The sequence below is a fragment of the Panthera onca genome, chromosome A2, assembly GCF_046562875.1.
Source record: "Panthera onca isolate mPanOnc1 chromosome A2, mPanOnc1 haplotype 2, whole genome shotgun sequence".
Classification (NCBI taxonomy): domain Eukaryota; kingdom Metazoa; phylum Chordata; class Mammalia; order Carnivora; family Felidae; genus Panthera; species Panthera onca.
Genome location: NC_138340.1, coordinates 6,076,663 through 6,090,644, shown reverse-complemented (window position 1 = coordinate 6,090,644; position 13,982 = coordinate 6,076,663). Strand labels below are relative to the sequence as shown.

The window sequence follows — 13,982 nt, the reverse complement described above, 5'->3', positions numbered from 1 at the left end:
TCTTCCTGCCTCCCTCTTCGGTTTTTAACTTATTTATTTATTTTGAGAGAGCGAGAGAGAGCAGGAAAGAGACAGAGAGAGAGAGAGAGAGAGAGAGAGAGAGAGAGGATCCCAAGCAGGCTCTGCACCCTCGGCACAGAGCCCAACGCGGGGCTCAAACTCACGAACAGTGAGATCATGACCTGAACCGAAATCAAGAGCCAGATGCTTAACCCACTGAGCCACCCAGGCGCCCCCTGATTGCCTCCCTCTTATAAGGACTCGTGATGCTGACATTGGGCCCACCCAGATAATCCGGGATGGCCTCCACCTCCAGATCCTTGATTTAACGAATCCCGTCTGTAAAGTCCCTTTCACCATGTAAGGCCACATCATCACAGGTTCCGGGGACTGGGACAGGGACACCTTTTGGGAGCCATTATTCGGCCGATCGCAATACTCGAAAATGCTGTTGCTGTTGTCATCCCATCTGATGGATGCAAAACCAAAGGCACAGAGGAGGAAAGTCACGTGCCCAGCCTCACCCAGTGTGTAAGTGGCAAGCACAGATTTTGGTTCGGACTCTGGGCTTTCTGTTGACATCTGCCAGACTAACCCACCGGAGCCATCTATGTCTGGAGCCAGGGATGGGATCGGGGTGGGGGTTTGAGGCAGATGGGGAAGGGGCTAGCAAGGGCTTGAGGAGAGTGTGTCCTGCCCACCTTGGGGGACTCCCCAGACACCTCAGCCAACCTGGTAAGAGGCCTTGGGATCTCAGGGGGTTTCCTAGGATGGGGGGAGGGCAGTCGGAGTTTGGAAAGAACAGTCTATTCTGTCACAAGGTCATTTCCTGGGAAAGTGGGGTGATGGGTGGGGCCGGTCTGTCCAGGAAACCTGGCTGGGCTTCAGGGTCACCACTGACTTGCTGACTCAGCCCCAGAAAGTGTGGTCGTGTGTCATTCAGGGGGCTGTTGGTGGGGACACCCACTGGGAAAGGGTCAGAGGGCACCGGGGGTACCCTCCATGCCCCTACTCCCTGCTTCCCAGCACAAGACCCCTTGGCCCCTCGGAGACAGACCCTCATTTCCCTCCCCTGCCTTCCCCCCTCAGACTAGAAGTGCAGGGTATGGGGTGTTGCCTTTCCAGAACCTTCCACCTGCAACCTTATCATGTGAGCATACCATGTTCTATCCCTCCTCATCACCTGCCCCTCTGCCCACCAGACTGGGAGCCCCAGAAAGGCACCAACCACAACCTGAACCCCAACATTGTGTTATGACAATTTTCAAGCATACAGAAAAAGTGAGTTTAAGAATGAGAAACCCACGCCTAGACTGCATAATTGGTACATTACACATCAATGCATCCCTCTGCCCCTCAATCCCCATCTTAAATTTTTCTGCATTTTTCAAAGTAAGTTGCAGACATCAGCTCATTTCCCCCTAAAACTCTAGCCCACAAAACACCAACTAGAGTCCAATATCTGCCATTCTGACTTTTTTCCCTTTTGAGTAAAACAATAAAACGTGCAAATCCTGAGTGCGTTTTCTTCGACCTTTGACCAATGCATTCGCCTGTGGAACCCAAATCCCTGTTAAGACATATCCATTCCTTTGGAAAGTTCTTTCATGGCTCTCCCTAAGCAACCCCTGCCTCTGCTCCCACACAGCTACAGTTCTCACGTCTCCTTTACCCCAGAGTAGTTTTGCCTGTTTCGATAATTTCATATAAATGGGCTCGTAAAGTCTATAAGATTTCACAAATGGCTGCTTCCGCTCTGCCTGTTTTTTCGGATTCCTCTGTGGCCAGAGACCCTGACCTCTTGTTCTCCATTGGAATCCCTGTGCCTGGCATATCATAAATGCTGAGAAGTGTTTATGGGTAGGGAAATAATTGCACTGGGTGAATGAATGAATGAATGAATGAATGAAATTGCTCCTTGCTCACAAGAGAGTTGATCTGACTCCTGCTCTCCAACTTTGCTCACCAACCTCCTCCTTGGTCTTGGTTCAGGGGCTGTAATACCAAATAGCAGAGACCCCCCCCCCCCACCTCCTGCTTCCCGGTCCCCAGGCTTATCTTCCCATGAGAACACGGATTATCAGGCACATGTTACCACCAGCTTCCTGCTTTCCCCCTTTATCTGCCTCAACCTCCAGCAGCATTTCCTCCCTTCCTGCGCTTCTCTAGATAAACTCTTCCACCTGGATTTAGAACTGCTGAAGGCTTTCCTGGGTCAGAAATACCCTCCCCGAGCCGCCGGAGCTTCGAGACATTGCTGAGCGTGGGGACCCAAGATGGCGCAACCCCTTTGGGAGACCGGAAGTGTCTTATAAACTTTCACGTTCACCTACCATCCGATCCACGCCTAGAGTTTCCCCCGAGAGAAGCGACCATGGAAATCCGTAAAGAGATCTGTGCAGGGGTATTCGCGGCAGCTTAATTCATACTAATTAACATCGCAGCAGCACAAACACCTGTCAACAGGTGAACGGATGCGCACGTTGTGGCCCAGCCACGCGATGGCAGACGAGACAGAGACGAAAAGGAACAGACTGGATACACACAAGAGCGTGGGTGAATCTCAAAAACATCACACCTAGAGAGAGAAGCCGGGCACAAAAGGGTACCTACCGTGGGGCACAATTCAGACAACATCCAGAAAAAGCAAGTGTAGAGAGTCACAATGGTCGGCAGAGCGGCAGTGGCCTGGGGCAGGGGGTCGGGAAGGAATGTGAGGGGAGGTTGGAAATGTTCCGTCTGGAACCTGGTTGAATTGTAAGCTTGAAGTGGGTGCATTACATTTTTAAAATTGTAATCGTGGTATAAATGCACATAACAAAATACACATCTTAGCTATATCAACAAATGTTTATTTTGAGAGAGAGAAAGAGAGAGGGGGAGGGAGAGAGAGCATCCCAAGCAGGCTCCATGCTGTCAACACGGAGCCCAGCGTGGGGCTCGATCTGACAAACTGTGAGATCCTGACCTGAGCCCAAAGCAGGAGTCAGAGGCGTAACCCATTGAGCCACCCAGGCGCCCCGTGTCTTAGCTATTTTTAAGCGTGTGGTATAGTGCATACACTTAACAGTAGTGTTAAGTATATTCACATTGTTGGGCAACCAATCTCTAGAAGTTTTTTGTTTTGCAAAACTGAAACTCTATACTCATGAAACAACAGCTGTCCATTTCTCCCTCCCTCCCAGGGACTGGCCATCACCATTCGACTTTCGGTTCCTACAAGTTGGACTACTCTAGATACCTCACGTAAGTGAAATAGTACACGATCCGTCCTTTTGTGACTGGTCTTATTTCACTGACCATAGTGTCCTCAAGTTTCATCCGTGTTGTAGCAGGTGTCAGAATGTCCTTTTTTTTAAAAGTTTATATTTATTTGGGGGGCACCTGAGTGGCTCAGGCATTAAGCCTCTGACTTTGGCTCAGGTCATGATCTTACGGTTCATGAGTTTGAGCCCCACGGCGGGTGAGCCCCCTTCTCTCTCTCTCTCTGTCCCTTGCTCACTTGCACACTCTCTCTCAAAAAAAAAGTTTATTTTTTGAGAGAGAGAGAGTGACAGGAGAGAGAGAGACCCAACGGAAGGAGGGGCAGAGAAAAGAGAGAGAGAATCCCAAGCAGGCTCTACGCCGTCAGCATAGAGCCCGACATGGGGCTCGATCGCATGAACCTTGAGATTATGACCTGAGCCCAAATCGTGAGGCAGACGCTTAACCGACTGAGTCACCCAGGTGCCCCAGAATGTCTTTCCTTTAAGGCTGAATCATATTCCATTGTATAGAGGGACTGCATTTTGTGTATCTGTTCATCTGGCAGCGGACGCTTGGGTTGGAATGGAATTGCTAGATCAATGGTAATCTGTTCCTAATTTGGGGGGGGGGGGATCCGCCATACTGTTTTCCACAGCGGCTGCCCCATTTTACTTTCTCACCAGCCATACGTGAGGGTTCCAGTTTCTCCACATCCTGGCCGACACCTGCTATTTTCTTGTTGCTGTTTTTTGACAGACCTTGTCCGAACGGGTGTGATAAGTTGGTACATTCTATTGTGTATCAGTTACACGTCAACAAAGTCGATTTTTAAAATAATTTACAAAAATTTGTTTTTTAGAGAGAAAGAGAGAGACCAGGAGTGGGGGAAAGGGGCAGAGGGAGAGAGAGAATCTTAAGCAGACTCCACGCTCAGCAGGAGCCCAAGGCGGGGCTCGATCCCGTGACCATGAGATCGCGACCTGATCCAAAATCAAGAGTCGGTCGCTCAACCGATGGAGCCGCCCAGTCGCCTCTAAAATTATTTATTTTAAAAAAATTTTTTTTTAACATTTATTTATTTTTGAGACAGAGAGAGACAGAGCATGAACGGGGGAGGGGCAGAGAGAGAGGGAGACACAGAACCGGAAACAGGCTCCAGGCTCTGGGCCATCAGCCCAGAGCCCGACGCGGGGCTCGAACTCACGGACCGCAAGATCGTGACCTGAGCTGAAGTCGGACGCTCAACCGACTGAGCCACCCAGGCGCCCCTAAAATTATTTTTTAAAACATAGTTATATGGGGACCAAGTGCAAATGAGGACCACGCGAGACAAATAGAGACACGTGGCCACCTTAGTCAAGGTAGGAGGTATATGTGTATTGTCAGCTGACGGGAGGTGACGGTTAGATCTCAAGTGGTGACTGCCATGTTATGGGTGTTTAAAGTTTGTTACTGGTGTTTCCAGTGGCTTCTGTGAAGTCGAGATGCTTCTATGGGGGGGCTATAGGCACCCACAGACATGTTGAGGTATGTTGCAGGATTATCACAGAGGGCTGGTTACCGCTGAGTTATGGGTGACCTTCAGGGAAACTCCTATTTAGTCCCCAGTGGCTGTGGTAATAAATTACCTGAAACTTAGTGGCTTAAAACAACACAGACTCGTTATGTCACGGTTCTGGAAAGCAGATGTCTGGCATCAGTCTCACTGGCCCGAAGTCAAGGTGTCAGCAGAGTGGCATTGGTCTTGAGGCTCTGGGGGGAAATTGGTTTTTTATCCTTTTGGGGGTGGGTGGGAGGTTAAGACGTTATTTTTAAAATAAAAAAAAATTGGGGGCACCTGGGTGGCTCAGTCGTTCAAGCCTCCGACTTCGGCTCAGGTCATAATCTCACTGTCTGGGTTCGAGCCCCACATGGGGCTCTGTGCTGTCAGCTCAGAGCCTGGAGCCCGCTTCAGATTCTGTGTCTCCCTCTCTCTCTGCCCCTCCCCTGCTCACGCTCTGTCTCTCTCTGTCTCAAAAATAAATAAAAACCTTAACAAAAATAAGGATTTAAAAAATTAAATTAAATTAAAAATTTCGTAGCCACGTCTCCCTCCCCGATGCTCTCCTGCCTCCTCCTTTCACTTTGGAGGACCCTTGTGATTACAACGGGCTCACCTGGACAAGCCGGGATGATGTCCTCACCGCAAAACCCTGAATTTAATCACACGTGCCTAGTCCCTGTGGCCATATAAGGCGGCATATTCATAGGTTCAGGGCATTAGGACACGGACATCTTTGGGGGACTGTTGTTCTGTCCACTACAGGCCTATCAGGTGTTCTGAGCAATTACGGTTATGCCCCAGGCACATTACAGGTGTATTTCGGATCTTACGGGGGCTCTCAGAGCCTCTGGGGTCTCCAGGAAAGGAGGTCCATCTTTAAGACTGCTGGCCTGGCCCAGCCAGCCTCTCGGCGGGGGAGATATCACAGGGCTTCTCAGTATTCAGGTCCCGCCTGTATCAGCTTTAGAATTTAGTCTTTCCGGCAAGACTGATTCTCCAGGAAAACAAAAGCCAGCAGAGGCCGAGGTCTGTTCTGGGATTAGGTTAGGCTCCAGGGACGCCTTTCTTCCCAGGGAGGTCGAATCTTGGAGGAGGGAGGGCCTGGGACCAAGAAGCCAAAGTTGGGGAACTTGACCCTGACCCTTTCATGTAGGGTCTTCGTGTGCCAACTGGATGCTGACAGGTTTGAGCCAGGCAGCGGGGAGGCAGTGCCTGCGAGCTGACCGGGACGGGGCAGGGCAGGTGGTAGAGGGCATGAGGGGGGGCTCTAGGCCAGTTACCCTGTCTGGGCTCCTACCCAGGGCCCCCTCAGGCCCCAGACCCCAATGTCTGAGCTGAGGGGCTTGCTCTAGCCGGAGCCAGGTCTCTGAAAGATTCCAGGGCAGGGGCGCCTGGGTGGCTCAGGCGGTTGAGCATCCAACTTTGGCTCAGGTCACGATCTCGAAGTTTGTGTGTTCAAGCCCCGTGTCGGGCTCTGGGCTGACAGCTCAGAGCCGGGAGCCTGCTTCAGATTCTGTGTCTCCCTCTCTCTCTCCCTGCCACTTTCTCTCTCTCTGTCAAAAATAAGCATTAAAAAAATAAATAAAAGATCCCAGGGCAGCTCCTGCTTAACTCTGGGGCCACCCCCTTCTGCCTCAACCACGGTGTCCATTCAGCTCCATTCCCGGGAGAGATACCTGGGCCTCTTTGCCCGTCTGTGCTGCGGGGTATGGGTCCTCCAGACCATCATTGACCCCACTCACCAAGCACGTGGGCCACCAGGCAGGTGTTCTGGCTGCTGCCCTACCTGCGAGTCTGTTTGTCAGCTGGTCACGTCTGGTGCGAGGCTGCACAGTGGTCCCTAAAGATATCCACGTCATGATCCCTGGAACCTTGACTGTCATCTTACATGGCAACAGAGATTTTAGACTAAGAATTTAGAGGTGGGAAGATGTAGATATTTCAGAATTTGGCGGGTCTTTGTCCCTTGTTCCTGGAAGGGATCATCTGCACCCTTGGGATTTCTCGAGTGATAGGAGTGTCTTTGTCATTTGTGGGGGCCCCTTGGGCCACACCTGAGATATACGGAGGGGATAGCTCAGGGTGGGGGCTGGTCATGCCAGAGAGACCAGCTGTGACCGCCTGAGCTCCAGAGACGGGATCGTGTGGCCTCTGATTCCATCAACCATGCCTTCAAAATGAAGTCCCAATAAAAATTCTGGACACCAACTCTCAGAGGAGCCTCCTGGTTGGTGGAAACATCACTGTGCCGGGAAAGTGACATGACCTGAGTCCCTGGGGACTGAACACAAAAGCTCTGTGTTTGGGACCCTCCTGGCCATTGCCACATGGGTCTCTTCATTGGGCCAGTCTGGATGTGTCCTTTATAATAAAACTGTAAGAACTGTAGCAAACTCTCCTGAGTTCTATGAGTCATTCTAGCGAATTATGGAACCGGGGAGAGGGGGGATTGTGAGATCCTCTGAATTTCTATCAGTCAGTCAGAATCAGTTAGTTCAAAGAGCAGGTGGCCTAGGCAACCCCAAACTTGCAGCTGGTATCTGCAGTGAGGGCAATCTTGCCTTGCTGGTTCAGTCAGAAGAGCATACGACTCTTGATCGCGGGGTCATGAGTTCGAGCCCCATGTTGAGTGTAGAGATCACTTAAATAAATAAATTTTTTAAAAGGAGGGTGGGGGGGGGCACCTGGGTGGCTCAGTTGGTTGAGCGTCCGACTCTTGATTTCAGCTCAGGTCACGATCTCATGGTTTTGTGAGTTCAAGCCCCGCGTCGGGCTCTGCACTGACGGTGTTCACCTGCTTGGGATTCTCTCTCTCTCAAAAATAAATAAATGTTTAGAAAGAAAAAGGAACTGTACCTTTCACCTGTGGGTGGCATCTGAGCTAAGTCAGGGTGATTAGTTTTACAATTGTTTTACACTATCCCAGGGGATCCTCCTGGATTATCTGGGTGGGCCCTAAACAGCAATCACAAGCGTCCTTGTAAGAAGGGAGGCAGAGGGAGATTTGACATGGACGGCACTGTGGTCAGTGAAGCAAGATACTATCCCACCGATTTTGGAAACGGAAGAAGGGGCCAGGAGCCAGGGAGTGTGAGGGGTGCAGCTCTAGACGCTAGAAAAGGCAAGGAGGCTGATTCTCCCCTGGAGTTTCCAGAGGGAGCCTGGCTCTGGTGACACCTTGATCTTGGTCCAGGAAAACTAACTTTGGACTTCAGATTTCCGGAACCATAAGAGGATGGGTGTTGTTAGTAAGCCATCAAGCTGGCGGTCATTAGTTACAGCAGCACCACAACACTCATACCCCTCCAAGCTGACTGCCTGGAAATTCATCAGTCTGGCCAGCAGTCCCCTAGGTAGGTTATCTGTTGGGGACAGAGGTGGCTCCTGAGCCTGGTTAGTGCCTCGCTCTGGGCGAGCAGAGCACCCAGTAGAGTAGGAGAGCACCCAGAGAAGTGTTGGGGTTCTCAGCAAGGTCTCCCCTGGCCAGGGGGTCTGGGAGCTCCCAAGCTGCCCAGGACTAAAGGCCACTAGCCTGTCCTTCCCCTCAGTTGGACCTGTCTCCACTGGAAATTCTGGGAGAGCCCCCATGTCTCCAGGACAGGAGCAGGAAACTTTGGGAGTGCAGGGTGAATTCAGATCAAAAGTCCCCAGCTGCAAAAGCCAGGCTCGGGGCACCCTGCACCCCCCAGAATGGGTTCAGCCATACTTAACACCCCCTGCTTGCAAAGACCTTCCTTCCCAGGTCCTCCCGTTTTTGCTCGAAAGGCCATGTTCTCTGCAATGTATTTCCTAATCGCTCCAGCCAGTGGTCACCGAACCTAGGTGCCCAAGCCAGAAAGGACTTGCTCTTCAGGTCCGAGCAGCCCCTCTCCCACCTGCCTCAGGGCCTTGTCCACTCCTTGGAGTCACTGATCATAGCATTGTTCCAGTGCCCCGCTAGATCAGAGCGCTCGGTCTGAGTCATTCCAGTGTCCCCAGTGCCCTACAGCCGTCCTGGCCCAGTACACGTTACGCCCTGAGTTTTGGGGCACCATAGGACCGGGAGGTCACTGACAGAGGTCAGGGTCACCCACAGGGATAAATATCAGGGTCTCTGAGATTAAACGTTGAACAGCTCACCAAAGCCATGAACCAAGATTCATTTCTCAAGCATTTATTGATGCTTCCTAAGGGCTGCGAAGACAGCTCACAAAACCCCTGTCTGTGAGGCTTCCCAGTCTGGGGGGAAAAATGCAAGAACACCAAACAGCTCGGTCCCGAGTTGCCCGGTTTGGGCCGGGGAGGGAGGTGGGGATAGTGGGCCGCCCGCGGTTTGGGTCGGGTGGAGGCTCGGTTATGACCACCTGAGGGCCGGCGGTGATGCTGGAGCAGAGCCCTGACAGGACTGGGCGGGACGGCTCTCGGTAGCCGCGGATGGGGAAAAATGAAGAAATCGATGGCGGTGGGCGGCGCCGGGAAGGTGAACCGCTCAGGGGACCGCCCGCCGGGCGGTGGGCGGGGCGCGCGGGGCGCGGGGCGGGGTCAACAGCTGCGCCTCTTCTCACAAATCCAGTTGTCCCTCTCGTTGTCGCACGGTGCATCGTTCCACATCCCAGTGCGTAGCATCATCACGCAGTCCTCGCGCCCCATAGAGTCATTGGGCTCCCCCAGGTTCCAGTGGCTGCGGAGGTTTGTCGGGGGGCTGTTTCTGGGAGTCTGAGGACGGGCCTGGCGTCCAGCCCTGAAGATCTATCCTGTTTATTGCTTGGGTCCAACCTAGACACTCCGAGGGTCTAACTTGAGCGTGCACCTGGGATACAGCTTTCTAAACTCCCTGAATTTAAACCCTCCGCCAGGTCCTGGGGTCCAGCCTGCCCATCCCCACAGATCCGGCCACAGCACTGCCCCTGGGGTCTGACCCGTCCCTCTCCCCGAGTCCCTTCCCTCACCTGAAGCTGAGCGGGACTCCGTCTACCCACTGGTAGCCCTGGATCTGGCGCGCGCGGCGCACGGCCCTCAGGCCCAGCCAGTAACCGCGGCCGCGCGTGTTCCGGCTCAGGAAGCCCTGCGCGGGGAAGGACACTGAGCCCGCGGGGTCCGCCTCGCCCCCGCCCCGCCCCTCCCAGGCCCCGCCCCCTCAGGTGAATTCCGCCTCCCTCCTGGGACCTCGGGGAGGGGGGGGGGGACTGCCCACCTGCTCCTCCAGGTCCCCCACTATCACCAGATGTCCGCCGGAGCCCGCGCAGTTGCGTTGCGACTCCTCCCACGTGGCCCGCAGGATGGAGAAAAGGTAGCAGGAGCCCTGGAAGGGCAGCCACGATGCGGGGCACTCCTCACAGGAGCCTGTGGGATGGCGAAGGTCAAAGAGGTGAATTGCCCCCGGGGTAGAGCAGACGGAAAAAACTGGGGGGAGGTGGACCCCCGAGGTCTAGGGGCGGAGCCACAGAGAACAAGCCAAGGTCAAAGGGCAGGACGGGGCGCATCCCGAGGCCCACACGTAGGGTCCACTTGTCCCCTCCTCTCTCCCCTCTGTCTTGCTCACTGTTCCCCAGCCGGGCGGCCTCCAGAGCCCTGAACAGCTCGCTGCGGATGTCCTCGCGGTCCCTGCCCGCTTCAGCCAAGCTCTGGGTCACTGCGAGGTCAAGGGAGTCCAGATTATGGCTCAGGTCAGGGTCGGGAGTAGGGTCATGATTAGGTAAAAGTCAGCATCCACGTCCGGAGTCATGGTCATGGTCAAGAATGACATCACCGTCAAGGAATGTTAGAGCTGGTTGGGGCCAAGCTGCGCTTGGGGTTAGGAGTTGGAGTCGAGATCAGAGTCCAGCGGTCAGAGGTCAGGATCACAGGATAGGGTCGCGGTAACCCTCTTCAGGATAGGTGTTAGTATGTGAATCAAGGGTCGAGTGACAGCCCGGGTGAGGGATCAGGGGTCGAGGCAATGTCCAGCTCTCACCGCGATCGCTCAGTTCTTTGAGGGCACTCTCCTGCTGGATCAGCTTCGCCTGCGCCTCCCCCAGCTCCGCGCGTGCCCTCTCCAGCAGCGTCTGTGTCCCCGAGCCTGGGAAGGACGGGGCAGGATGGGCGCGGGATGTCGGTGACCAACCTGCCCCGCCCCCACCTGCCACAGACCATCCTGGCTCGCCGCCTCCAATCCCGGCCCAAGCCCCGCCCCCAGCACACACGTCTTACAGCAGCTGTTGCAGGCTCGGACCTCCGCGTTCAAAACACCCAGCGCCGCCTTCTGCTTCGAGGCTGGAATGACCCCCCGCACGCCCCACACACACTCCAGGTCATCTGCGGGGACTCAAACAGGACACCCTCCCCCACTCGGGGGCCAACCCCTGGGACCGAAGGGGTCCTCACCCACCCACTACCCTGTCTCCAGGGTCCTTGACACTCCCGGCCCTCACATCTGGGGGGGGGGGGGGGGAGGCGCTAAGAGTCACCGAGTCACCGTTCTGCACGCACCGTTTGTCCTCAGCAGGTCCTGGTGGCCGAACAGCGCCCCTCGCTCTGTGGAGGCTGTGGAGAGAGGCTCCTGCAGGCGGGGCCGGGGCCTCCGGAACTCTCCCCTTGCCCAGGGGGTGCAGGAGCTCCCGTCTCCGACGCACAGAAGGGACGGGCAGGCGCACAGCGCACGTGATGTGCACACACACACACACACACACACACACGCCGAGGAGAGACATGCACGCATATGCATACACAGGTGGGTGCGCACAGCCCAAAGACATGCGCAAACTCTGTTCACACGTGTTCACACTCCCGACCCAGACAGGGGTCCGGGACCCAGCGGGGGGCGTCCTGAGACAGAGGGAAGGTCTATGCCCCCCCCCCCGGGGGGCCTCATTACCCGGTCACTCACCCTTAGAAAATAGGATGCTCAGAATGAGGGCCCACAGGGCTAAGGCTGCCACCAGCACCAGGGCCAGGAAGAGGAGTCTCCGTCCCCAGCGTCCCCAGTGCCCTGGGATAACACAGATGGACTCCGTGGGTCCCTCCTGCACCAGGACTGCCCTGGATCTCTGGCCCCCCGAGGACAGAGCCCTGGGTGCTTGGGTTCCTCCCAGGGAACCGAGATTCAGAGAGACGAAGCAACTTGCTCATGGGCACACAGCTTCCAAGTGGCAGAGTTAGAATCTGAACCCAGGTCCAGCTGGTTCTGGCGCCTGTGAGGTCTCTTCTGCACCCACTGCATGGACCCGCTCTTGGCTGTTCCCCTCCCTTCTCCCATCAAACCCCAAACCTCTGGCCTGAGAGACCCCAGGGAACCGGGGAGGCTGTCTTTTTGCTCATACCTCCAGGGACTTCCTCGAGCCTGCTGTCCCACTTGCTGTACCCGGCAGTGTCCATGGTGAGCAGGCGCCCAGCCCTGGGCATAGATATAAATGTAGCCCCCTGCTGGTCCCGCCTACTCTTTTCCTTCCTTTCCATCTCCTTCCTCTCAGTTCCTGGTACCAGGGACTCATGGACCAATCACAGTGCAGGGCCCTCTCTGTTCTGGGCTGGTTTAGGGATAAGTGTGAAGTTTGTGTGTGTGTTGAGGGGTAGTGGAGTTAGAGGTGAGGGGTAGAAGGGCCAGAGGGAGTGGAGAGGGGTGGGGAGTGGTGTGTGTGTGTGTGTGTGTGCGCGCACACGCAGTTCCAGCCTCCCTGGTAGCTGCAGCAACATCTCCCTAAGGATACTGGGGGCTTCATTTTGGAGCTCACCCCCATCTCTTATAGGTGTGGGGGCCAGACCTCTTCCCAAGAGGAGCAGGTTGAACCCAGCCAAGTTCTGGCCCTGGGAAAGTGTCCTCAGGCCTGGCCCTCCAGGCCAGCTCAGCTTCCTTCCTCAACTCCCCTGCAGGTGCCTGGAGGCTGGATTTGACCCCCGATTTGACCTTGATTCAATCCTTCTTGGCCAGAAGGGAGAACACAGACATCTGTTGGGTGGTGGCCAGCTAAGCTTCTGCATTGGCTGAGTGGGGATGTATGTGTGTAGTTTCTGGAAGCCTCAGCTTCTCTCCTCTGTGCAAAGGGGGACAGTGAGGGAGAGTGACATGGCCTCCCCCCCGAGGGATGCCAAGATAAAGACGTGAGCTTATGCATGTCAAGCCCTAGCACCACCCCTGAGCACGGAGCCCACCCAATGTTCATTCTTTCAATAAATATTGGGCACCTACCTTGGGCCAGGCATCAATCTAGGAACTGGGCACACATCAGTGCCCCACCCAAACAAGCAAATTCCTTCCTTCTCAGAGCAAGCATTCCAGATGGGGGTAGAGAGGGACAGACAACGAAATAATGAACATAACGAAAAAGTTGTGCAGCCTTGTGGTTCTTGACCGGGGGCGATTATGCTTCCCAGGAGACCCGGGGCCATGTCTGGAGACATTTGTGACTATCACAGTAGGTGGTGAGTGGAGGACACCCACAGGACACCCCCCCCGCCCCCCGCAAAAAACCGTCGACTCCCAATGTCCATAATGCTGAGGGTGAGAACCCTAATGTCACATATAAACAAGCTCTTAGTGCCATGAAAAAAAGAAGATTAAGTCAAACAGTATAAAAGGCTTGGGGTGCCGGGGGGAGGGTGCCAGGGCTGGGGCAGTAAGTGCCCTTCATTGAGGGGACAAATGTTATCTTTTTTATCGAGTACTTCCCTCATTCCAGCCCCCTGGTAGATGCAGAAACACACCCCACCTTCCCAAATCCTCTCAACAACCCTCAGAAATAACAAACATTATCCACATGTTATTTAAAAATTGTATTTGCTGGGGCGCCTGGGTGGCTCAGTCGGTTAAGCGTCCGACTTCAGCTCAGGTCACGATCTCGCGGTCCGTGAGTTCGAGCCCCGCGTCGGGCTCTGGGCTGATGGCCCAGAGCCTGGAGCCTGCTTCCGATTCTGTGTCTCCCTCTCTGCCCCTCCCCCGTTCATGCTCTGTCTCTCTCTGTCTCAAAAATAAATAAAACGTTAAAAAAAATAAAAAATAAATAAAAATTGTATTTGCTGCCCATTTCCCTACCTTGTTCCAGAAAGACATGAGAGAGACACACATGCTAAAATAAGATGAAAAGACAGAGAGGGGCGCCTGGGTGGCTCAGTCGGTTGAGCGTCAGACCCTTGGTTTCGGCTCATCTCACAGTTTTGTGGGTTCGAGCCCCACAGGTGGCTCGAACTGGCAGCACAGAGCCTGCCTGGGGTTCTCTCTCTCTGCCCCTCCCCTGCTCGC

At 54.5% G+C, this 13,982-nt stretch overlaps 1 protein-coding gene across 1 annotated transcript; it reads right to left on the bottom strand.

Moving 5' to 3' along the window:
* Positions 1-8,926: 8,926 nt before the first annotated feature.
* Positions 8,927-12,197, bottom strand: CLEC4G (C-type lectin domain family 4 member G). Its single transcript, XM_060630087.3, has 9 exons — positions 12,067-12,197; positions 11,634-11,735; positions 11,237-11,290; positions 10,958-11,020; positions 10,722-10,826; positions 10,311-10,400; positions 9,963-10,111; positions 9,718-9,833; positions 8,927-9,449 (listed from the first exon to the last, which is right to left on the bottom strand). Exons 1-9 carry the CDS (start codon positions 12,146-12,148, stop codon positions 9,311-9,313), a joined length of 900 nt encoding a protein of 299 aa, XP_060486070.1. The 5' UTR covers positions 12,149-12,197; the 3' UTR covers positions 8,927-9,310.
* Positions 12,198-13,982: the final 1,785 nt, after the last annotated feature.